Genomic DNA, 25,742 nt, shown 5'->3' with positions numbered 1-25,742 from the left:
CCCCCCCCCCCCAGATCCGCCCTTGCATCACACAGTCCGTCAATATTACCCAATATTGACGGACTGTGTGATGATATCTTCTGCTATGGTCTGTTGAGACAGTGATATCAAAATCGAGACCAGAGGTCGAGATTTTGATATCACTGTCGAAACAGACCAATAGCAGTGTACTTGTGTACTTGCAGACCTTGTGTACAGTGAACTTTTAAGACTCTTTTAGATGCGCATACCCAAAAAACGTCACGTTGATAGTCGTCGTCGGCTTCTGTGGCGCACCCGCCAACCACCAACCCAGGCGGGTTATCCAGATCCAGATCCAGATCATCACACAGTCAGTCAATGTTAGATATATATTGCTAATTCTCTGGACATTTTGTATGTATTACAGAACCATTGTTTTGCACTAAAGTATTCTCAAACAAACAATAATGGCACTTCATGCATACATATCAATTATCATATATATATTATATAACCCAAAACAAAGACCGAATTTTTTAACTGGTTAAAAAAAAAAGTTTAAAACCAGGGCTCAGTTCTCAGACAATATTTGAAGCAAAAATCTCAGCTGTTTTGAGGAACTCAGGAAGCATGACTGTTTCCAACCAGGCACAAGTGAACAGATGCTCACACACACACACAACTCGATGAACACTCATACATACATTACACAACTCTACAAACATCATAGTTACAGACTCCTCCGAAAACGGCGTATGGCTGCCTAAATGGCGGGGTAAAAAACGGTCATACACGTAAAATTCCACTCGTGCAAAAAACACGAGTGTACGTGGGAGTTTCAGCCCACGAACGCAGAAGAAGAAGAAGAATAGTTACAGACACAATTCTGCACTTTTTCCAGAACAAACATGCAGTCACATTTTCACTCCTATTCACCTGCAAACTTCTGACAATCAGTTACTCTTTTCTCCAGCGTTTTCTCACCATATTGCACAAAAGCTACATTCTATACTGCTGTTTAATTTCTGACACGCACAGTGCCTACAGGCTAGTGGTCAATGATATGCTTTATTTTTTCCACAAATTTCTGACAACCCGTCACTCGTTTTCTTCAGCATTTTCTCACAATATTGTGCAAGAGCTCTCCTCACTACTGCCCTTGAGAGAAGTCAGTTTCTGCAGCACAGGACCCACAGCCTCATGTTCTGCGATCTGCGGCAATTTCAGCAAGTCTATCAACACGGTCAACGCTTGCTGCATGTCTCTTCTCTTGGCGCGCATGCGACCCCGGCGCTTGAAGCTGTTGCGCAGGACCCAGGATTTCTGGATCAGATCCTGGGGGACCTCCATCATAGAGCAGTTCTCCAGGAAGCACAGAGCATAGCGGATGTCCTCGTGGAACTCATTAGACTTGTAGTAAAAGCGGTGAGCGCGAGGGATGAAGACTCGAGCAGCTTCGTACGGGTTGTCCGGCCAGTCCTGAGAGCGAAACCTTGACCAGACCACCCTGGATTTGTAGTGAGGCTCACACAGGGAGAGAATCTGTTGCTGCCAGGCCAGGCACGTTGGACACCAGAAGCTGACGTCTTGCTTCCTCTGACTGCAGTTCTGAGTGCAAGGGTCTGAGTGAGGGACGACGCGTTTGATTCGACGGTGCATGCGGCTGATCCACGTGTGCATGCTGGCCGCCAGAGCCTTGGTGGCATCGCGCAGCGCCAGGCTGACACACATCCAGTCCCGCGCTGCGGGGTTGGACAGCTCGTGGTTGATGAGTTCCTGTCTTGATGACAGCTGCCCCATCTTTGTGAAGCTCCTGCGACTCTGGAGGTAGGACAGCCTGTGACACACCATACAACTTGTCAACATTTAGCCTTTGATCATGGCTTGTGCCCATACATGTACATAAACAAATGCACTGTACATCTTTCATCAGAACATTACTCATAAAATGTAGTCATTATTACTATTACTGTATTAGTCACTCGATATCAAGGGCATGATGCCAAATTCATCTTGATTGCTCGTATCTCTGTTGTAGTCTGGTACTGGTAGTGTTCGCTCCTATTGCAGTATCCAATTCCATTTTTCTCTTCAATGACAATGTATATATGGAATGACGTCAAGAGCGAGAATGCATAGAAATTACGTCGCAGCGCTCTCATTATAAATTTCTATGTTACTATTACTCAAGGCTCTGTCGACCAAAGCAACTGATTGATCATTGAGCGTGCTTGGAAATGATAGGCCTGTTTTACTCGACGAGTAGTTTGACTTATAGTGTCCCTCTGCGTGTGTGACAAGAATAAAGGAACGGTCTTATTTTCACATTGTTGTGCAGTTCTTGCTGAAAAGATCGAAGAGTGAGAAATGAAAACAGAAAAGGAAAGGTGGAGTTTGTACACTTTACAGTAGCACTTTAAATCGGTTTTTATACAGATCTCTGTATCTGTATCTGTAGGTTACGTCGCTAGCATCCAGATTGCTGGCTTTGGCGCGACGGGTGGGTGTGCGCAGCGACGTCGCTTATCGGCGGCTGGTAGTCAGCGCCGCCTTGAATGCCTCAATAGAGGCTGAGTGGACAACTGTGTTGTCCAGGTGATTCCACTCTATTGTGGATCGTGGGAAGAACGACTGCTTGTATCGAGGCCGCATGCAGAATTTACGAGGCTTGCATGACATCCGCGTAGCTCTATCAGCCTTGTTGAACTGAGACTGCGTTTACATAGCAACTCAAGGGTTACAATGGAGTGTACTTACACCGAAAATTGGGCGGACTCGGAAATCAAGTCACAAGTTTCAACTTTTGATTTCACCGGAAGTTGAACCCTCGGACATGCGCACTCTTTGTTGACAGCGACGCCCCCCCCCCCCCCCCCCAACATAAACAAAATAGCATGGTAAGGACACATACAAAAAGAAGAAGAAAAAAAAAACAGAGAGAGAGAGAGAGAGAGAGAGAGAGAGAGAGAGAGAGAGAGAGAGAGAGAGAATTACAATGACAATGACAATGACAAATCTGTATTTTACGAGGGTGACAAGAATAAGCATAGCCTACATGTGCTTTTTTGCATCTGGCCCTCGCCAGAAAGAGAGAGACTGACTATTAGGGTTTAACGTCCTCTTAGACCAACTGGTCTATATTGGGACAGGTATTGGTAATACGCTGAAGATCATACGGTGTGATACTTTGATTCGAACAAGCCCGCTGTGGCTCACACCAGCATTGGGGGGTTTGTCTCGTCAAAGTATCGAAATACGATCATGATCATCAGAGACGAGAGACTGATGATGATGCATGCGTGTCTTCGTGTTTTCCAAGCCCTGAGACTTTCGCTGTGAACGTGGGATGTTTTTTTCGTGCGCATGTGTGCACACGGGGGTGTTCGGACACCGAAGAGAGTCTGCACAAAGTCACTGAGACTCCGATAAATAAATCTCTCGCCGAACGTGGGGATCGAATCCACGCTGATAGCGACCAACTGGCTACAAAGCCAGCGCGCTACCAACTGAGCTACGTCCCCGCCCCTAAAAGAGAGAGAGAGAGAGAGAGAGAGAGAGAGAGAGAGAGAGAGAGAGAGAGAGAGAGACTTAGACTTAGACTTAGACTTAGAACATTTTATTGACATATAGGGTAAACATTTTAAGCCAAGGGCCTAATCTTACAACGTGCCCTTTACATTCACACTAACACACCGCACGCATATAAACAACATAATATAATGAATTCATATAGGCATAACATGTAAATGTACAGTAAATAAGCATATATAAGCACCACGGCCACACGAAACACAAGTCTAATATACGAAGTAAAACAATATGAATACTATATGCTATGAATATGTAATATGACTGACGTGAATATAATTATATAGTAATATTAATATAGTATACATTAGACAGAACTGTAAGATTCACATGATTATGTCATCGTTAATCGAGTCTCTCTCAGAGAGAGAGAGAGAGAGAGAGAGAGAGAGAGAGAGAGAGAGAGAGAGAGAGAGAGGGTGGAGAGGGTGGAGGAGAGAGAGAGAGAGAGAGAGAGAGAGAGAGAGAGAGGGTGGAGAGAGAGAGAGAGTTTCAGATTCCTTGCATTTCAAGAAATGAAAATGATGTGTCAGTCAATCATTTGTACTCACCCGCCCCCCCCCCCCCCCCCAACAAAAAAAAACCCCCACAAAGTGAACATTCTTCTATCAAATTCACCCAGAAACCTGCTAATTCTTCATAAACAGAAAAAGTAACACCCTTCGCCAGGTTAAGTGTTTGTTGAACAAATTTGGTGTGTGTGTGTGCGCGTGTGTGTTTTTAATGTTGTTGTTTACTGGGAGCTTTATATAGTCCTAGTTTTGCCATAACTGTTTTTGACTGGGAGCTTTATAAACTAGTCCTAGTTTTGCCATAACTGTTGTTGACTGGGAGCTTTATATAATCCTATTTTTACCATAACTGTTGTTGACTGGAAGCTTTATATAATCCTAGTTTTGCCATAACTGTTGTTGACTGGGAGCTTTATATAATCCTAGTTTTGCCATAACTGTTGTTGACTGGGAGCTTTATATAATAGTCCTAGTTTTGCCATAACTGTTGTTGACTGGGAGCTTTATATAATCCTAGTTTTGCCATAACTGTTGTTGACTGGGAGCTTTATATAGTCCTAGTTTTGCCATAACTGTTGTTGACTGGGAGCTTTATATAGTCCTAGTTTTGCCATAACTGTTGTTGACTGGGAGCTTTATATAGTCCTAGTTTTGCCATAACTGTTGTTGACTGGGAGCTTTATATAGTCCTAGTTTTGCCATAACTGTTGTTGACTGGGAGCTTTATATAATCCTAGTTTTGCCATAACTGTTGTTGACTGGGAGCTTTATATAGTCCTAGTTTTGCCATAACTGTTGTTGACTGGGAGCTTTATATAGTCCTAGTTTTGCCATAACTGTTGTTGACGGGGAGCTTTATATAGTCCTAGTTTTGCTATAACTGTTGTTGACTGGGAGCTTTATATAGTCCTAGTTTTGCCATAACTGTTGTTGACTGGGAGCTTTATAAAGTCCTAGTTTTACCATAACTGTTGTTGACTGGGAGCTTTATATAGTCCTAGTTTTGCCATAACTGGGTAATCCACAAACAGGAAACAAGTCGCGTAAGGCGAAATTACAACATTTAGTCAAGCTGTCGAACTAACAGAATGAAACTGAACTCACTGCATTTCTACAGCAAGAGCGTATACTCGCAGCATCGTCAGTCCAGCGCTCGATGCACAGGCAGTGAAATTGACAAGAAGAGCGGGGTAGTAGTTGCGCTGAGAAGGATAGCACGCTTTTCTTTATCTCTACTCTTTTTAACTTTCTGAGCGTGTTTTTAATCCAAACATATCACATCTATATGTTTTTGGAATCAGGAACCCACAAGGAATAAGATGAAATTGTTTTTAAATCGATTTCGGACATTTTATTTTAATAATAATTTTTATATTTTTAATTTTCAGAGCTTGTTTTTAGTCCGAATATAACATATTTATATGTTTTTGGAATCAGAAAATGATGAAGAATAAGATAAACGTAAATTTGGATCGTTTTAAATTTTTTTTAGTTTTTTTACAATTTTCAGATTTTTAATGACCAAAGTCATTAATTAATTTTTAAGCCACCAAGCTGAAATGCAATACCGAAGTCCGGCCTTCGTCGAAGATTGCTGGGCCAAAATTTCAATCAATTTGATTGAAAAATGAGGGTGTGACAGTGCCGCCTCAACTTTTACAAAAAGCCGGATATGACATCAAAAAAAAGAAAAAAACGTCCGGGGATATCATACCCAGGAACTCTCATGTCAAATTTCATAAAGATCGGTCCAGTAGTTTGGTCTGAATCGCTCTACACACACACACACACACACACACACAGACAGACACACACACACACACACACACATACACCACAACCCTCGTCTTGATTCCCCCCTCTACGTTAAAACATTTACTGATTTAGTCAAAACTTGACTAAATGTAAAAAGAATACATGCACACACACACAGAAAACTTAATTAAAAAGTTAGAAGTCTGTGAAACACACACACACACACATGCACGCACACACACAACCTTCACCGACATAACACATACATACACAGGGAAAACCCAACTGCCTGTGAACTCCGAGTACTTTTTAAGTCATAATCAATGAACTTTTATTGACATGTAAAAAATGCAACAAACAAAATTGCGGTGCTTATCAAAATACTAATCTTTTTAAGTACATCAATAGTTATCACAGCTAATTTCTCCCAGTTTGTTCCAAATAGCATGTGCAAGTACTTTCTAATTCTATGTATACAAAAACACATTCGTAATATAACTTAAATTTGTGCATTGAGGAAAAATGCTGTCAAACCAAATTTGTGAGTGGAAAAAACCCAAAGAGCTTTCTTTCTTTCTTTCTTTCTTTATTTGGTGTTTAACGTCGTTTTCAACCGTTCAAGGTTATATCGCGACGGGGAAAGGGGGGGAAGATGGGATAGAGCCACTTGTTAATTGTTTCTTGTTCACAAAAGCACTAATCAAAAAATTGCTCCAGGGGCTTGCAACGTAGTACAATATATGACCTTACTGGGAGAATGCAAGTTTTCAGTACAAAGGACTCAACATTTCTTACATACTGCTTGACTAAAATCTTTACAAACATTGACTATATTCTATACAAGAAACACTTTACAAGGGTAAAAGGAGAAACAGAATCCGTTAGTCGCCTCTTACGACATGCTGGGGAGCATCGGGTAAATTCTTCCCCCTAACCCGCGGGGGGTACCCAAAGAGCTGGCATACTGAAACAGAACAAAACATGAGATATAACACCCCCCTCCCCCCCTTTTACTTTCTTTACTTTATTTGGTGTTAAACGTCGTTTTCAACCACGGAGGTTATATCGCAACGGGGGAAGGGGGGAAATGGGATAGAGCCACTTGTTAATTGTTTCTTGTTCACAAAAGCACTAATCAAAAATTTGCTCCAGGGGCTTGCAACGTAGTACAATGTATTACCTTACTGGGAGAATGCAAGTTTCCAGTACAAAGGACTTAACATTTCTTACATACTGCTTGACTAAAATCTTTACAAACATTGACTATATTCTATACATGTATACAAGAAACACTTAACAAGGGTAAAAGGAGAAACAGAATCCGTTAGTCGCCTCTTACAACATGCTGGGGAGCATCGGGTAAATTCTTCCCCCTAACCCGCGGGGGGTTCCCCTTTTACTGAAATAGCTCATTGACTAAGTGTGTCATTTATTGCCCAACCCAGAAACACACATGTCTGTCTGCCAAGCTTCTCAACTGGTACAAATGACTTTGTTTCTCCATAACGCTTTTTCTTTTCCTCTCTTCTTTCCTTCTTTTCCTTTATTCTTCTTTTTACTAAACACAAAAAACAGAGCTCTAGGCAGATCAATTGAGACGTGCTCACGCAAACATCACTCTGTATATGCTAGCTACACTGAACACATGAACGGTGTAAATGCCAATGAACACCAGCAAAGAAGAATGGAACGTACTGTCCTCCAAGGTGAAACTAGGAGCATATAATTATAGTCTGAGAATAATCTTATTATGCTTGCACCATACCAAATGCATCTTGTCAAGTTGCATGCTATTCACTCAGAAAAATTAAGTCAAACACACACATGCAAACTAAACACTGGATATTTTTAAGGATGGTATGGTAAACACACATAGATTTTCTTAAAATGACTTGACTCAGGAGTTGTTTTTAATCTGCATCTGAAGTCTGAAATATTTTCAGCCTTTTGTATTCAAACAAACAAGCAAGCAAGCAAGCAAAAAAACCCCCAAAAACCAAAAAAACCAAGATGGATGACAAAAAATGAGCTCATAAAAGTACAATTTCAACGGTTTGCTAGATAAATCAACATCAATATCAGATAGTAGGAAAAACATCCACACTATAAATTATATTCATAAGTACAAGCAAGCTTACTGCTACTGTAATAAACAGCTTTCAAGTACAAGAATTTAAACTGAATTTGAGTATTCATGCTTGTAGAGTCCTAACATGGCTTTTCTGAATACGTACAGGACATTCATCACAAACATTTGTAACCCAACATAAAACAATAAAATGTGTCTGCAGCCGAGTTGAAGATGCTATTAAAAGCCTCTGATGTAACATTGAAAAAAGTGTGCACAAATCTCAAGAAATTTTTTGAAGTGCCCTGTTTAAATATAGATGCTTGTAATGTAACAAAAATCAAATAGCAACAGTCATGATAACAGCTAAAAACAACAAATACTGCATAGGGTTCACAAAAACACTTCCTCAAACATACTTTATGCTGAAAGTACACTGAAAACAATATTCTGCACATTACATATGCATCATAACAGAAATTACAAAAAAAATAAGTTATCTGACCAAAGCACCAAACAAAATCTTGAGAACACATGCACTCGCATGTTTGTCAGTACAGTGGAGTCCAGGTATAACGAACCTGGTATAACGAAATCCCGCTTTTAACGAACTGCCATTGATTTCCCGGCAGACAGCCTTCTATTTCTTACTTGTTACTTTCCGGCCACAACGAACCTTTTGAACTCATTTGCATAACGAACCCCTCTTATAACAAACACGTTTTCATCGCCCCAGAGCCGTTTTGTCTCTAAAAGTCACAAAGCTACAGCGAACTGATGTCAATAACTGTCTCCAAAGACAACAAGAAGAGCAAACGCTCGATCGAGTCACTTTCGCAGTTCTGAATATTATATGAGGCATCAGATGGACAGGAAGAAATTGCTGTTCACAACACAATGAGTCACGTTCACATAAAATTTGAGCCCGGTCACTTTTATAGTTTCCGAGAAAAGCCCAACGTTAAGTTGTGTGTTGCCGAACAGAAAAGGCTAGTTATCTCCCTTGTTTTTCTGATAACGTTCGTAAAAGGCTACAGATGTAAATACTTTGATGTAAAGAATAATCCTACAAAGTTTCAATCACATCCGATGAACTTTGTCAAAGATATAAAATGTCTAATTTTTCCTTTGACGCTGACCTGTGACCTTGAAAAAGGTCAAAGGTCAACGAAACCATCGTTAAAGTGTAGAGGTCATTTACTTTGATGTAAAGAATAATCCTACAAAGTTTCAATCACATCCGATGAACTTTGTCAAAGATATAAAATGTCTAATTTTTCCTTTGACGCTGACCTGTGACCTTGAAAAAGGTCAAAGGTCAACGAAACCATCGTTAAAGTGTAGAGGTCATTGGAGGTCACGACTAAACAAAATATGAGCCCGATCGCTTTGATAGTTTCCGAGAAAAGTCCAACGTTAAGGTGGTGTCTACGGACGGCCGGCCCGACAGACTAACACTGACCGATTACATAGAGTCACTTTTTCTCAAGTGACTCAAAAATACACAAAAATACACAAACACAAGTGCACATCCCGTGATGAGCGAACTTTGAGCGAACTCTGAACAAACAGCGGGAGGTGCACGGAACAGCCACCGCCGCTGTGTTTTCACTATTCCAATCAGCTGCTAAGCTATGACTGTGCTCTAAAAAGTCACAAGGCTACAACGATCTGTGTGTGAGGCGAGATCAAAGGCAGGTCCATTGTGATAGCTGGGTGGCCTTGTTTATAGACACTGTGACCCAGTTTTAGCTATGAGAGGTGGTTCCCCTTTATGAGAGAGGAAACACTTCCTGCACCCGGGTCACTCCCGGGTCAGTGACCAAGTTTAACCTATGGGGAGTTTAACCTATGGGGCGGTCTCTTTGATGTCTTGAGAGGAAACTTGGCCAGGGTAGTACATGCACCAGAACTGGTGGACACCATGAAATCGGAGATTGATCAGAATGTACATATGTGCATGCTTTTACACGACGTTTTAAATTTTACTTCTAAAATTGTGACAGTAAAGTGAACATTTGAACTATGCCTCTATGGATTATATTATGAAGCTGTTGAAAACATGCAGAGATTGTCAGGGATCGCGTTTACCGGTAATTTCCGGTATTTTACCGGTTAAGATTCGCCAATACCGGAAAAAAAGTGGATGTCGGTCAGACGTACCGATTGTTATTTGGTTTGACCGGTAAAAAAAAAGTAGTAATTGACAAAAATCGTTTGTCAGTACGAGGGAGGGAGAGAGAGAGAGAAGAGAGAGAGAGAGACACAGAGAGAGAGAGAGAGAGAGAGAGAGAGAGAGAGAGAGAGAGAGAGAGAGAGAGAGAGAGAGAGAGAGAGAGAGAGAGATTTGGATGGCTTGTTGTGACAGCGCTACAATGTTGCGATTATGTCTCCATTGATGACACTTGATGTCAAGGTGTCAAACATGACGTCAAAAATAACAAGGAGGTGAGCTCCGAAATGTCTTTCAGTACGTTTGTGCCAGATCTAAAGTATTTGCTAGCAGATTATTTGAGCAATGTAGGTGGTCAGGGAGCGGAGAAATCTTTCTTGTCGCCGAGAAAAAGATCTACACACACAGACATCAGACATCATATTTTTCGCGCCATTTCTTTCGGTTCCCGGTCCATCGCAAGTCACTCAGGGATTTTGACATCGGCTCTGCGCGTGAAAACTTTTTGACAACAAAGAATAGGCGAAAGTGAAACTGTAACAGTAAGTAACTAGTGAGTAACTTAGTCTTCCAGTCGCGTGATTACTATTTGCTTTCCTATTTTATTTCGGAAGTCTCTCTCTCTCTCTCTCTCTCTCTCTCTCTCACAGCGGCTGCTGATGTGTCACTGTCAAGTTGTGCGACAGTTACTTTGAGGGGGGGGGGGGGGGGGGGGAGAGAAAAAACGTCCGCATATCACTGACATTGATAAACATTTATTTAATGTATTGTAAGTCATTGTTTGTCTTTTACTGGTTGCCTTGGCAAGCTTACCGATTTTCGTGAGAGCCTTGTAGCCAGCTCATGACGGTCATACCGGTTTGAAAAATACCTAGCGCGATCACTGGATTGTACTCTCCAAGGAAAGATCGATGACACGATCATTTGAAGGTGATTGGGAAAACTTGTCTTGAGGCCATTTAGGGTTGAAAACTCTACAGCGAATTACTGATATAACGAACTAAAATGTATCTCCCTTGAAATTCGTTGTACCCGGACTCCACTGTACATGTATGCACATGCACAAACATCGAAAACCATCTCAGCATGTACATCTCTTCCCATCATTCTACCTTCCCAACACACACACACACATACACAATCACATTCACATGAGATGAGTCTGCCAATATCTGACATGTACTGAGCGTCACGTCTTTCACCAATAAAAAATTTAAAAAAAAAATAAACATTGAATATTTCAAATGAGTAAATGTAATCAAGTACACATACAACGTACATTAAAAAGTATGTGCTGTAATGAAACAACAAGTACATTAATCAATTAGAAGCGCTGTAAAGTTAGAATGCCTCCTCTTTCTGCAAACACTTAATACAATAATTTTGAAATGATTGTCACCTTTGTGTAGGGTGCACAATTTAACAATTATGAAGCTTGACTTCCAGCTGAGAAGAAGAACTTCAAGATACTTTCATTCCCTTGTAAAGGATCCTGTAAACCACGACACATCTGTCCAGACGTTTACAGACAAAAGCGCAATCTATCCTCTTGGACACAAACCTAGGGCGGGGATGTAGCTCAGTCGGTAGCGCGCTGGATTTGTATCCAGTTGGCCGCTGTCAGCGTGAGTTCGTCCCCACGTTCGGCGAGAGATTTATTTCTCAGAGTCAACTTTGTGTGCAGACTCTCCTCGGTGTCCGAACACCCCCGTGTGTACACGCAAGCACAAGACCAAGTGCGCAACGAAAAAGATCCTGTAATCCATGTCAGAGTTCGGTGGGTTATAGAAACACGAAAATACCCAGCATGCTTCCTCCGAAAGCGGCGTATGGCTGCCTAAATGGCGGGGTAAAAACGGTCATACACGTAAAAGCCGTGGGAGTTTCAGCCCATGAACGAACAAACAAACAGCCCGCCTGCTGTCGTGCAGCATTCATTTCATGGATTGACCCAGGTGTCAGTTTAGAAATTTCTTTATTCTTTATTTGGTGTTTAACGTCGTTTTCAACCACGAAGGTTATATCGCGACGGGGAAAAGGGGGGGGGGGGGGGGGGGGGGGGGGGGGATGGGATAGAGCCACTTGTTAATTGTTTCTTGATCACAAAAGCACTAATAAAAAAATTGCTCCAGGGGCTTGCAACGCAGTACAAAGTTTAGAAATTAAATCAGCTAAAAATTCTCATTCTGCACAGCAAACAGCGAGTGTAAAGACGCTCTTGTAAAAGCCTGGGTGTGTTAATGATTTACAGGATGGTTTATGAAGGAAGGCATTTTTATGGTATAGAAATAATTATATACACACTAAGACAAATCTCAACATTTGTGTGTGTGTGTAAGGGTTGGGGGGTAGTGTAAAGGATTCAATAACAATGTTGGTGGATTTCCAATAGGTCAAATCTGATCCTTCCTTGTCCGTTTTCCTTGTGCAGTAACAACAATACATGTATGGCATCCAAAAGAAATGAAGAAAGAGAAAAAAGGTCCTCTTCATGATCAACAATTTGATTTAAAAAAAAAAAGCTACATCACGCTTTTCTGTTTATTTAAAAAGATGCAAAAAAAATTATAGAACATCTATACCCTGTACATAGTACAACACAAGAATGAAACATCAAAGGGCATTGACAGAAAAAAACAAAACTTGGTCATATTCATATGCAAAACACATTCTGGCATGAATATCATGCAACTATACACAACAGGCAACATGCACTTTGTCTTCAACTTTTGAGCAAGGTAATATCTACATGTCTGCATGTAAGCTTCAAACACACACACACACACACACGTGGATGTCCTTGCATGTGCAGTTATCAAAGTTTGAGTGCATGAGTGTGTTTGTATCAGAAGGCACAATGACAAATCCTGAATAGGAGTCTTTTAGGACTGGTGAGTCTGTCCATATTCTTCCTTTATTATGAATCAAAAACTGTTATACACGGTTGTACTTCAAAATGGTCATACATGACAGCAGAGGAAAAAACCCTGTATAAGTTGCACATCACATTTACAAAAGATAGAACAAACTGATGTTGCTTTTTTATGCAAGTTGTTCAGCATCTTTTGTTCTAAAATCTCATTTTGTCAAAATGCCAATATATCAGTTTTTCTTCTGCACTAGCTGTCACACATATTTCTCCTGAAATAATCCTAACACGTACATTCTGAAACAATGCACACTGTATCAGGGGCGGATTAGGGGGGTGGTTACAGGGGTTCCGGAACCCCCCCCTCCCCTCTCGGCTGTAAAAAACCCCACCAAAAAACAAACTTTTTGTTTGTGAATTATGTTGTTGTTTTTGTCTGTAAAGCCGGGGAAGAGTTAATTGTTTAATCAGTATCATTTTTGTACAGTTTTAACTGCCACTCCTATGCAACATGTCTTCCCTCTAACCATACTGTATGATGTATGATGTCGGGAGCAGATATCATGGAAAATAATTTGAAAATTTAACTTTCTCATGCTGCCACAGATGAACCATTGCCATCTTTCCGCACTTCTTTACTGTCATGCTACATATTGTTTACATATATTAGAGCTGTCACAGATCAATTCTCGTCCTTGCCACACACACACAGTGACACACACACATACACAAACACACTGTGACACACACACACACACACACACACACACACACACACACACACACACACACACACACTATGACACACATGCTGTGAAACACACACATATGCTGTCTCTTCCTTGTCACTGTAATCTTCAGTTGTTCTTCTTCCCCTTTTCTTCATTTGCCTGTTACTACACTTCAGCTGTTTTGCATTAATTGCTTAAATGAGGACGTGCATGTCTAATTGCATTCCACTTTCTACCACAGTTAACATGGGACATAATAGCTGATCAAATACAACGAGTGTGACCTACAAAGAAGAAAATCAGCTTGTGACAATGACAAGGTAAGAAGGACATAAAAAAAGTTGCCCACAGAAAATTAAAAACAAAATTGCTGTCCATTACGCTTCCAAAATGGCGCTTGTGAACCTTCCTTCATCTCTGATTATTGGATGCCACCTTTACCATCCTTAACCTGTTTCAGGTAGTCGTCCGTCACAGCCTTGCCTTTCCTCAGGATCTTCCGCGGTAGCAATGACATCAGGATGGTCACCTGAGACAGTTACAATAAAAGAAATAAGCCAACATTGCATGAATGCAATACTCTACAGTGGTTTGTGTTTGACTGGAAGTTCTTCCCTAGCTGCATGCTGCCAAACTTTGGGAATGCCAGTGATTTTGGGAAGGTAGGGTAATTGTGAAAACAAGGGAGATGGAGGGAGGATTTCTCAATCTGTCCATGTTGATTAATGTGTGAGGCCATCTAATCTGTGTATCACCACTTATACTGCAAGTATCAATGTTGGTATATTTGAGTACTAGATGAATACCCGCTTCGCCGGGTACGGCTGCGCAGGGAAGAAGTCGGGCCGAATACCCGGCTGTGCCGGGGACCCGGCATAGCCGGCGCACCGCACGGAGGAAGGGAGATAAACGCGGCTGAAAACACTGGAGAAGATACGGAAGAGTTACTGGGAATGGATCCAGAGAAAAACCAAAATCGGTTCAGCGCTGCGCGCTGAGAGAACGTGTTGAAATATCTCATCGATGAGGTTGTGTCCGGGGTGTAGCTGAATACGGTCTCCAAATTTGAAAAAGATCCACCGAGAACTTTGGCCGTGCATCGCGGACACACACAGACACACACACAGACAGACACAAGTCGTATATATATATAGATAGATTTGGAAGCATGTTTACTATTTCCTCCATCCCAGCGCTTCATATGATGAATAAAATCTTGAATCTCAGACATTCATGAAAATGAAAGCAAAGCTACAGCTAGCATCATGCACTTCAAAATTGCACCTTCCCATGGAACATACATGCAAATTATACACAAGAGCACAGTCACATGTGCACATAAATGAAAACCTAAATATACGGTAGTCATATCCACTCATACAAACACAAACAGACATACAGATAATCATGAAAGGAAAATACAGTGGTGCCTGCAAATCAGGCCCCTCTAATGAGAGGACACACGGATGGACACCTTCCATTGTCCCTTTGTCTTTATCTTGATCAAAAGTTACCCGTTTGGGGCTCCGCTCACATATGTAACTTCAGCAGGACCGACGGACACACTGCAGATTATCCCAGCCCACTACACGTTGCATGAAAGGAAAACAGGCCAAGTACTCGTCACAATCCCTATCGCAGCATAAATAATAGGCAGTGCGTCGTCTGTGCCGCTGAAACGGCACAGGTATAGTCTGCCCATTATGAAAGATCAACTGCAGTGTAGAGACACTTTGGGATAGCTAGTCCAAAAGGTGCCTTTTCATTGCGGATACCACTGTCCACGAGGACAGAAATTGAAAGAGAAACACAGACACAGACATACAGAGAATCATACAAGCAAAAACATCCACATTTATACAACACTGCATCCGCTTCGGCACAAACATTACCTGGTCCGGAGGCAAGAGGTTGTGAAAGCCCTCGGGCAACTGTTTGCGCTGCAGGTTTCCTACTTTGAGTATTTCCTCCAAGACATAGCGGTAGTTGTTACGGTTCATCATCTGACCGGACACGGCCAATGTCTCCTCTGCATTGTACGCCTAAGAGAAAAGTTGAGAGAAAAAGTTTTGGATGATCAATATCACGAAAGTATTTGGCGTACTCTATATATAGCCCAGTGGAAGTGACGTCACATATCGAAAGAAGAGTGAATCATTCAGTGTGATAAGAAACCTCAAACGAGACTAAATCTGGATTTTGTCAAACAGTTCTCTAAATTCTCTCAGACAGCTTCTTTTAAGTGGAATATATACATGTATGCAAACACAACATTGAAACCAAGCCACACACACATGAAGAACTGTAAAACCTATACGATACATTCACCTATAAGGACATACAAATGCATGCATTAACAACCATATTTCAAACTCTTCGTCACTCACAAAAACATTTCTCATGAAAACAATGTCATACACATAATTAAGTTATATTTTTGTGAAAACAAGAACACGGACACATTGGGACAATCAAACAGACAGAAAGGTAGGTAGAAATAGAGGGAGACAGTCAGTCATAATCTGAAGTCTACCTGATGGAACCAGCCTGTTGGAATGATGAGAATTTCCCCTGCTTTTTGTTCCACTTCAATCCAACGGGCTGACTGAAAGTTGGGGTATTTTTTGTGTGTTTCTGGCTTGGAGGCAAAGGAATCAATTGGGCTGGAAAGGCACACACAAAAAAAAGAAATGTTTAACGCACACAAGAAGCAAAGTAGCAACATACAAACACCACAACAATGGTACCTGCAATGGGGGGTACCTCCAATGTGAGGTCATCTCCCAAGAGAGGACACCTCCAGTTGTCCCTTTGTCTATTATTACACCCCCGGTATAGGGGTGTGTATAGGATTCGCTCCATGTGTTTGTTTGTTTGTGTTCGCATATAGATCTCAAGAATGAACAGACCGATCGTCACCAAACTTGGTGACCAGGTTCTATACATTCCTGAGACGGTCCTTACAAAAATTGGGACCAGTCAAACACACGGTTAGGGAGTTATTGGTGGATTAAAATTATACAAGGACTTATAGAGGGACATCTTAATGGTCAAAGGGAAATAACCATTCTCACTCAGTCACTGCCACCAACTGAGAAGGTTATTTCCCTTTGACGGGGGTGTTTTTCCTACCTCGGAGGAATTTCTTGTTTTGACCAAAATATGCTGTCATGTCAGGCCAGCTGCAATGCAGGGACGCTAAATTGGCTGATTCCATGGGTGTCTTTGCATCACAAGTACCACTACCACAATGCATCACAAGTACAACAACACAATGGTCATACACGTTAAAGCCGTGGGAGTTTCAGCCCATGAACGAAGAAGAAGAAGGAAGACTTTCAGCTTTTGAGACCTTGCATTTCCAGATTTGAAGACATGATGTTCTCAGATTTTTAAAAGGGAAATCCACTGTGAACTTGATTTTTGTTTGGAAGCTGCAGATGTTACTCTTCCATTGTGCCATCACTTATTGTGAATTAAAGTGACAGAATTCAACACCAACAGCCTTACATACAGAATATGTAGCAACATGCAATATAAGGACACCTTTTGGTCCAGCCATTCTACATTTTAAGTGATTTTGTCATGACATGCTTATTTTAGTAAAGATAATAGCCAAATAAAGGTGTCCTTTCATAGCAGTTGTTCTCTCTTCAAAGGGGCTAATCACATCACAGGTACCACTGTTGTAGAAAGTGAGAACAGAAAAATCCCTGCAAGACAAGAACTGGAAAGAGACCAACCTGTTATATTTGAAGCAGTCCAGTGGAAAGCCACATTTCTGATTCTGGAAAACGTACAGCAAATGATCCTGGCCGGGAGGAAAAAGCTGCAACATTCGCGTGAAAGTTAAAGCCTTGGCTGCAATATTTCCATGGAAGTACAAAGCTTGAGCAACGCACACTGTGGTAAATATGTAGTGTAGATCAGTTTTGGATGTTTGACAGATTACAAAGGTCACAGAATGTATAGCTTGCACCTTGAGGATAGCCGCTTTGGCATTTACAAAGAGTTACCAGTACCAGTAGTACTGGGATGAAAACAGGGAAAATCAGGCGCTGTTAGTGTCTCTGTTTTTCTTGTGGATTTGTCAATTAAACTGTTCACAAAGGTTTATGAATGTATGATGGTTCACAGACCTAAACCACAACAAACCAGACAGATTGACATCAAAACTTTATAGTTTTACAGTGGTTACATCTCAGACAGACGGCTATATAGCCAGCAGGAAAAGTATGGCAAAACATCACAATTTGTTCCACGATTCGCAACTTCCACTTCTTGCTACCATGTCAACCGATGAAAAGCTTGCCACCAAGCCAAACAGTAACGTAAAAAAACCATTGTAATTTGTATCATAACACATTGTGAGCACCTTCCACTTCTTGGTCCCCCAAAGGACTGCGTTAGTCCCTGTCCAGTTGTATGGGTCAATGTGCAGGGCGGAGCGGGAGTGGGCTGTGCCCCACAGCAGCATGCAATCCCAGGGTCGAATCTCCCGGGGGAACAGTTGGAAGAAGTCCTCCTCTGTGTAGATCTGCAACATGTTGGGGTCTTTTAAAGTGAAAACAAGTTTGCTACGGGTCATGCTCATTTTTGCAAAATTACGAAAGCGATATATGCACATAATCCGACATTAAAACTATGGCCATATTCCTTTAAAAGAACACACACACACTCATCCACACACACACACACACATGCATACACACACACATGCATACACACACATGTCTACCCAGCCACACACACTTTTTTTTACCAAGAGCACTACTTTACATACATTCTCAAACAGTTATAACGTGAGCAAGGGCAGTGAACTTTTCAAGAACGACAAAATCTCTCTAACTACACACACAACTCACAGAAGTCAGAACATCTTTTCGTAACTGCGGCCTGGTGGTGATGAAGAATTCATCAGTGAGGTATGTCCAGTAGTCTGGGCTGCTCTCAGAAGTATGCTCCACAAAGCCAAACATTGGCAACGACATTCCTTCTTTGTCCTCTAGTTTGCCCTGCACGGAGACAGTAACAAAGTTGCAATGTATATATATGTGCGATTCCCATCAAACAGTGAATCTTTTATCTTGTATTCCGTCGCTATCTTCTACTCCAACATAGCATAAGGAGTCTATTTTGACCCAATTAACCTGCGATTTCTTTTCCGCCAGGAAATATACTCGAAGCAATCGCTGTAGCCAGGGAAAAAACCCAACTTTGTGTCAAATTAAACCCTGTCCGCCTTACTTCAGTTTGTGCCTGTACTAATTCTGTGCTTCTGTGTCAATTGCTCAAAGTAAATGCTACCAGTAAGATAGGAGTCATATAACAATGTTTGTCTACACTGGTATTCCTTGGAAGCACTCTTACAACCTAGATGAGTAACAAAACCCTAAGAAACAAACAAATAAAAGAACAAAATCCATGGGGTTTTTTCCTTTAGAGAATATTCAGCGTTTGTATGCAATACCTTGGTTGCCACCATGACGACCCTTTCTTTGCCGTAGGTGCTGTTCAGGAATTCTCTGGTCCACTTTTCATATGCAGGCCATTTTGGAACAACATCCGTCACAATCACAGGCCTTTGGAAATAAAGAAGTATTTATTTTATACGTGTTCATAAGTATGATGTATCTTATGGTAGGTCATACCGGCAGCCAATTTTGTTCCGGTATTTTCTCGTTTCAACCGGTAAAATACCGGTAATTGTCGGTTAACGCCAATACTTACCAGTACAGTCAAACCTGCCCTGGCGACAACCATCCAAAAGAAAGTCTGACAAGGTTCTTCTAGTTCTATATAGATATTATTCACCTTTCAATATAACTAACACGTATCTATTACTGCAACCACCAAGCCCTAAACATCCCCCCTCCCCCACCCATCCTCCCACCCCATGTATGTTGTAATTGTTCAAGTGTTCTTCTGTTGTATGGTTTTGTCCCCTTGTTTAGGTGATGTCCTGTAATGTACAGTGTATAAATGTAGAAAAAAAAAACTTCACAAAAAGAGAATAAAAAAAAAAAATTACAAAAAAAAAAAAACACGTATCTATGTATGACTATGAGGATCACTTTTCGTTAGTCCCTTGGGTGGTCTCAACGGACAGGTTTGACTGAAGTGTAAATGCAGAATTTATTTGAAAAATTAATACATTGGTGGGAAAAATAGGCAGATCCAGTGAGAGAGAGAGAGGGGGTGGAGAGATAGAGAGCCAGAGAGTGAGAGACAGAGACTGAGAGAAAGACATGCAGAGAAAGAGAGAAGGAAGAGGGGGGGGGGGGGGGGTGAGAGAGAAAGAGAGAGGGAGATTGGGAAAGAAGGAAAGACAGAAAGAGAGAAATTATAAAGCACACACACATACCATTTTGCGTCGTACAAGTCCCAAAACTCCTCCAGGCTCAAGCCACTCCGACGCTCCACTCCGGGGTCTGCCTTGGCCCCGTAATACTCAGCCAGCCTCTCTCTTTCCTCCAATGCTTCATCAAAATCCAGCACAAAGGACGGGTACTTGTACGTCTCATTCTTCTGAACCTCGACCTTCGGAGGCTGATTGTACATTTCCCACATGATGGATATGAACACAGCAGAAAACATGGAAATCAGGGCCGCCCAGGAAACCATGGCAACAGAATTCGAGCCGCTTGCGCTCTTCCATGTTGATTTCGGTGCGCGTGGTCCGGTTTTCATGGTCTGTGGTTAGGTGTTCCACAACTCAAGCATCTGAAGTGGTGAATTTCAACATTCACCTGTATTTTTTTTAATCTGGAACACAGAATAAGTTTCACTTAAGTCACTTTTGGGGTAAAAACCAACTCCACCCTTTGAACATACAGTAAGTGAAAACATCAGTTTTCTACGCACTCAGAATCAAAATCCTCCCTTTAGTGTCAGAGGATAATACAGAGATTATCCAATGCAGCAATATTCTGTCATCAGTATGTGTGACATTCATTTAAACTGGGTCAGAAATCGCCTAAAGCAACTCAACCCATGTGTCACTGAATACATTATTATATACTGATAACAAGAGGCAAAGCCTTCAAGGCTCACGTAAGAAATCGACAAACAGTAACACAAACTCAATCACTCCGTCACACACACACACACACACACACACACACACACACACACACACACACACACACACACACACACACACACACACACACACAGAAAGAGCATAGGTGAAACTGTGCAAGAAAATGAGACACTAGATCTAGATCTGTCTGTCTGCATGTAGCCTACTTACAGGGACACGCTGCCAACTAGTCTGGGCCCGCTCAAAAAAACAATGACCGAGACTTTCAGTAATTCCTTCGCGTGACGTCAAACCCTCTTACGTCATAATGTGACGTCAATGTAATGTGACGTCTTCAAATGTTAGAGTTTCTACCACATACATACATACGCACGCACAGACAGACAAAAGTTAGCATCGCATAGGCTACACTTACGTGAGCCAAAAAAACAAGATAGAGTGGGCATAAACGCCAAGCGTGCAAAGAGCAAGGTGAAGAGGAGAGAGAGAGAGAGACAATGTCAATGACAATTCTTTATTTTTCGAGGGTGACAAGAATAAGCATAGATATGCTTTTTTGTATCTGGCCCTCGCCCTAAAGAGGGACTAAACTAGTTTACTACAACTATGACTAGGAAAAAAAAAAAAAAAAAGTTACATAAAAATATTATGAATGGTAGAACATATAAGATTATGTACATGCATGAGGCGCATTATATAGAAGCATAGTAGATCATAAGGTAGTGTTCAAAACTGGGTGTAAAGCAATAAAGAAAAACACAAAATAAGCATACTTTGCAACAATACATTAGCTCAGCAAAACAATGTATTACAGAGCCAAATCTTCGTGATTTTGAACAACTGTATTATGTGTATACAAAGAAAACACACCAATCAAGTTTATTTGTTCATAGAGTTCATTAAATGGAAAGAATATTTGGTTCTAAAAGAATCCATATTGGTGGATTGCCGCAGGGCGTCCGGAAGAGCGTTCCAGAGGCTGCTTCCTGAATAAACAAGACTTGATTTAAATAGGTCTATCCTAGGAAGAGGGGTGTTTAGTTTTATAAAGTGGTGCGAATTCTTCAAAGATAACTTTGAACAAATGGTTTCGGGTGCATTTTCTGTAATAATGTTAATTTATGCATCATTATTCCTTTGTTATAATTCATTCTTGACTTTAGAGGTAGGACCTCTATGTTGATGTAGTCCGAGTCAGTGAGAGTAGTCTGTTTGAGTAATACTACTTTTAGCGCTCTTTAGTGTAATCTGCTGAGTAGCTTTAGGGAATTATCAATTGCTGAGTCCCATAGAGTGGATGCGTAATCAATAAGAGACTGAATATGAGCAGTGAAAAATAACTTCCTGGCTTGACAATTAACCTCACCTTTCACGCCTGGTGGCGTGTAGGGCAGCGACAAAGGACCTCCTTTGTCGCTGTTTCTGTAACTCACTCGGTTTTACCAGTTAGAGTTGTTGGCCCTAAGCTGAACCCCCAACCTGGAGGACCAGGGTACACATTTTAGTCTGGCCTCTACCTCACGCGGATCTGTTCGGCATGGTTGGACCTACCAGGGACACGAGGTCCCCACCGACATAGCTCCGGAGGTTGTCAAGGCACACAAGCCCCCACACCACGATCAAGGTAAGTGCACCAGGTGGGGGTTGACAATTAAGGAAGTGTTTAATTCTAGATAAGAGGTACACTTTCTTTGACACTAATTTACTAAGTTGTTCAATGTGAGTTGACTAAGACAGGTTGTTATCGATGTGGACACCTAGAACTTTGTGATGGTCGACCTTTTCCACTATATTGCCGCCAATCATTAACCCTTACACTGGTGCAATTATGTAACACATGTTACATAGCCACTGGTGAATTAACAGAGAGAAAAATAAAGAAAAACGGTCATATAGGTTTTCGCATCCATGGGAGGTAATCGGAACCGACTGAGCCAGTAGCGCGACATATGTCGTGACAACCAGGTGACAGTATATGTAAAGTAGCGCAACATATGTCGCGACAACCAACCTAAGGGTTAAATCGGGACCAGTTGAGGTAAAATTCTGGCGTTTTTGTCTAGTTGTAATTATCATATAATTTTATTTGGTTTTCTTTGGGTTAAGAGACATGTGTGAGAGAGAGAGAGAGAGAGAGAGAGAGAGAGAGAGAGAGAGAGAGAGAGAGACAGAGACAGAGAGACAGAGACAGACAGAGACAGAGAGAGACAGAAAGTGGTTGTATTTGTGTGTGTGTGTGTGTGTGTGTGTGTGTGTAAGTGTGCAGACTTCTTATTTTGTAACAAAATGGATAGACTAATTGTGCAGTTAACCCTTAGGCTGGTTGTCGCGACATATGTCGCGCTACTTTACGTATACTGTCACCTGGTTGTCATGTCACTTGGTTGTCACAACATATGTCGCGCTACTGGCTCGGTCTGTTTGGTCGGTTCCGATTACCTCCCATGGCTGCGAAAACCTATATGACCGTTTTGTTATTTTTCTCTCTGTTATTGTTAATTCACCAGTGGCTATGTAACATGTGTTACAGAATTGCACCAGTGTAAGGGTTAAGAGGTCATAAAGTCTCGTGCAAGTATTATTGGCAAAACGAGGTCAAAAGTTCAATGATGTACCGTGCATAATAATTAATATATCTTTCTAGTGTGCACATTTTATACAAGAAATATTTGAAAAAACAACTATAAGTGTAAACCTGGTATAACACAGCAAGTCGGGCGGAGATGTAGCTCAGTCGGTAGCGCGAAGCAATTGGGAAACCTGGATACACTCGGAGTGCATACCCAAGTAACACGCATATTGAATTCCCACTGGGTTCCCAGTGGTGAATAAGTGGGAAGAGGATGGGAGAGTGGGCCCACTCCCATCCCACAGAACTCCCACAGTCAAAGAGCTATGGGAAGAAAGTGGTATAGACCTGGGCCGTCCCTTAGTCTCTGGGAAACAAGCTTGCACTTCGACAGAAATGGGATAAAAGTGGGAATTCCCTCTTCGTTCCCACACAGCGTGTGAGGAAAATGTTCCGACGCTGCGAGCGCGAGTCACTGCGCGAGTCTGCAAGTTGCTCCATCGAGATCGGTGACGTCCCAGCACACGCTGTTTACACCAGACTCGTTTGAATCGTAGCAAACGTTGAAGAATACTATCATTCAAAATACACCGAAGTATTTTATATGTGTGTAATTATTGCAGTTCTGTTAATAACAACTGTTGTCTCTAGAATGGTTTATTTACTCACGTGATGACTAAATATTTTCAAGGATTTTTGTTTTCACTGCGGGACTATTATTCTGCCCTGTTCAGTTCCGCGTTGGGCCTGCCGATTGAGAGTGTTTGAAATTTGCTACAATTGCCGGCGAATAGACTGTGAATACGTTCCGTGCACGCGAGTATTGCATGTGCATGGATCAAAGATTACATCTGAAGAACACCGAGTAATATAATGGCGGCTTCATATTCAACAAAGCGAAGACGATCAGTGGGATTACTGTCAAACTCGAAGGTTGATGAACGCATCAACACGGCCGGCTTTCCCACGTGGCTGCGCGCGCGCTCGTAATCCAGCGTCAAGTTGATTTGAGTGATTAAAAACTAGTGTGTGTGTGTGTGTGTGTGCTTGAATATGTATATGTGTGTATCAGTTGTTCTTGTTTTTTCTTTTCTTTATACATTGATGATTTTTAAATTCGCAGGACTCTTGAGACGTTCGCAAGAACCCAGTCCTCTACGGAAGTCAGAAGAAGAAGAATTAAGAAGAAGTCCCACACGTTTCCGATTTAAACCCCACTTGTTTCCCACCTGAATCCCACTTGCTTCCCACCTGAATCCCACTCGTTTTCCACCCGTGAATCCCACTCGTTTCCCACCCTCAGCCCACTCGTGCCCCACCCGTTTTCCAGTCGTGTCCCATTTACTTCCCACTGGGCTCCCACTGGAAGCTGTAATCAAATCCCACATGGCGCCCATGTGGGACTTCCCACAACGTCACCATGTGGGATCCCACTTGGGGCCCACATGGGATCCATGTGGGAAGGTTACTTTAATTGGGTATAGCTTTTGCCTAATTGCAATTGGTAAAAGTGATAAGCAGATATTAAACGCATACTGTAACCATGTATACAGCGGGGGGAATGTTAACTAAACGAAATCAGTAAACAGCAATCACATACAAAGTGTGAGAGATTTTTTGGCACAGTTAAAATGCATGCAGTGCATTTTCTCACAATTAAACAGCCTTCATAAGTATTAAGATACACCTTCATGGCATGCACTAAACAAGCTATACGTCACTTTGTCATGAAATTAATGAATGCTAATAAAAAGATATGAACATATAACACTAACAACTCCTTGGAATTAGATTTAGCATTGTCAAGTAGTCTATTCAACGGTTAACAAATGATGCTTTTATGGGTTCAGGGGCATGCATGTTGCATCATGATGTGATGATAAGATCCGAGTCTTACAATAATTTTCCTATATGGCATAACACAAACCAACCTGACAAAACAATTTAGTAGCAGTAGCAATTGTGGTTAAACGACACGTCATCTTTTGCATCTCACCAGAGCATGAAGCGATGTGTTCGTTGTCAACCAAACCAAAACCAACAGCAGCAACTTCCTGTTCCATATCCGGGGCTTCGACCGGTCACGTGACTTGTGTTGTACTACGGCCATCTTGGTGGAGTGCTGTCGTGAGCTAGCGAGATTTCAGTGTTGATCCACAACAGCGTCTGCTTCCAAAGCGTTGAATTTGAAAAGTACGAGCAGATATGTCACACTCACGGTATCTTATAGCATTCGTTGAGCTTTGTATGTCCCCCAAAAGTCAAATGAATCCCTTGACATCTGGTACAACTGGTTGAGTTTTCATTTGCATTCCTAAGAAGTCAACAGAACTCTCAAAGACGTGTGTGAAGAACGCGTGCATGCCTGTTTTTCATTTTCTCAGTGTATGTCTTTTAATCAGGAATGTGTGAAGTGATGCATTGAGATGTACATGCCGTTACCATTGGGTTGCAACTTTGATAATATGGCAACA

The 25,742-nt window shown here is 41.6% G+C and overlaps 4 protein-coding genes across 6 annotated transcripts in view; 2 read left to right on the top strand and 2 right to left on the bottom strand.

Annotated features, from left to right (window-relative positions):
• LOC138978156 (protein RCC2-like) overlaps positions 1 to 25,742 on the top strand; it is a 99,390-nt gene that overhangs the window by 47,134 nt on the left and 26,514 nt on the right. The gene's annotated exons all lie outside the window — the stretch shown is intronic.
• On the bottom strand, positions 49 to 2,780 carry LOC138979190 (uncharacterized). The gene is made up of 3 exons (XM_070351983.1): positions 2,719 to 2,780; positions 844 to 1,798; positions 49 to 701 (listed from the first exon to the last, which is right to left on the bottom strand). Exon 2 carries the CDS (start codon positions 1,759 to 1,761, stop codon positions 1,084 to 1,086), a length of 678 nt encoding a protein of 225 aa, XP_070208084.1. The 5' UTR covers positions 1,762 to 1,798; positions 2,719 to 2,780; the 3' UTR covers positions 49 to 701; positions 844 to 1,083.
• LOC138978157 (uncharacterized) lies at positions 11,280 to 25,339 on the bottom strand. 2 transcript variants are annotated; one of them, XM_070350816.1, is made up of 9 exons: positions 25,265 to 25,339; positions 20,022 to 20,422; positions 19,128 to 19,239; positions 18,523 to 18,672; positions 18,033 to 18,194; positions 17,401 to 17,486; positions 16,191 to 16,320; positions 15,550 to 15,699; positions 11,280 to 14,186 (listed from the first exon to the last, which is right to left on the bottom strand). In XM_070350816.1, exons 2-9 carry the CDS (start codon positions 20,345 to 20,347, stop codon positions 14,079 to 14,081), a joined length of 1,224 nt encoding a protein of 407 aa, XP_070206917.1. In that variant the 5' UTR covers positions 20,348 to 20,422; positions 25,265 to 25,339; the 3' UTR covers positions 11,280 to 14,078. The 2 variants fall into 2 exon arrangements, with proteins under 2 accessions (XP_070206917.1, XP_070206918.1); XM_070350817.1 differs by having other exon boundaries at positions 25,200 to 25,329.
• Positions 25,363 to 25,742, top strand: part of LOC138978153 (GRB10-interacting GYF protein 2-like) — a 61,095-nt gene continuing 60,715 nt past the window's right edge. For both annotated transcript variants that reach the window (XM_070350811.1, XM_070350809.1), the window contains exon 1: positions 25,363 to 25,461. The gene's annotated coding sequence lies outside the window, so the exon portion shown is untranslated. The remainder of the gene's footprint in view (positions 25,462 to 25,742) is intronic.

The sequence above is a fragment of the Littorina saxatilis genome, linkage group LG10, assembly GCF_037325665.1.
Source record: "Littorina saxatilis isolate snail1 linkage group LG10, US_GU_Lsax_2.0, whole genome shotgun sequence".
Taxonomy (NCBI): domain Eukaryota; kingdom Metazoa; phylum Mollusca; class Gastropoda; order Littorinimorpha; family Littorinidae; genus Littorina; species Littorina saxatilis.
The sequence above is the reverse complement of the archived record's forward strand: the minus strand, read 5'-3'. Positions and strand labels throughout refer to the sequence as shown.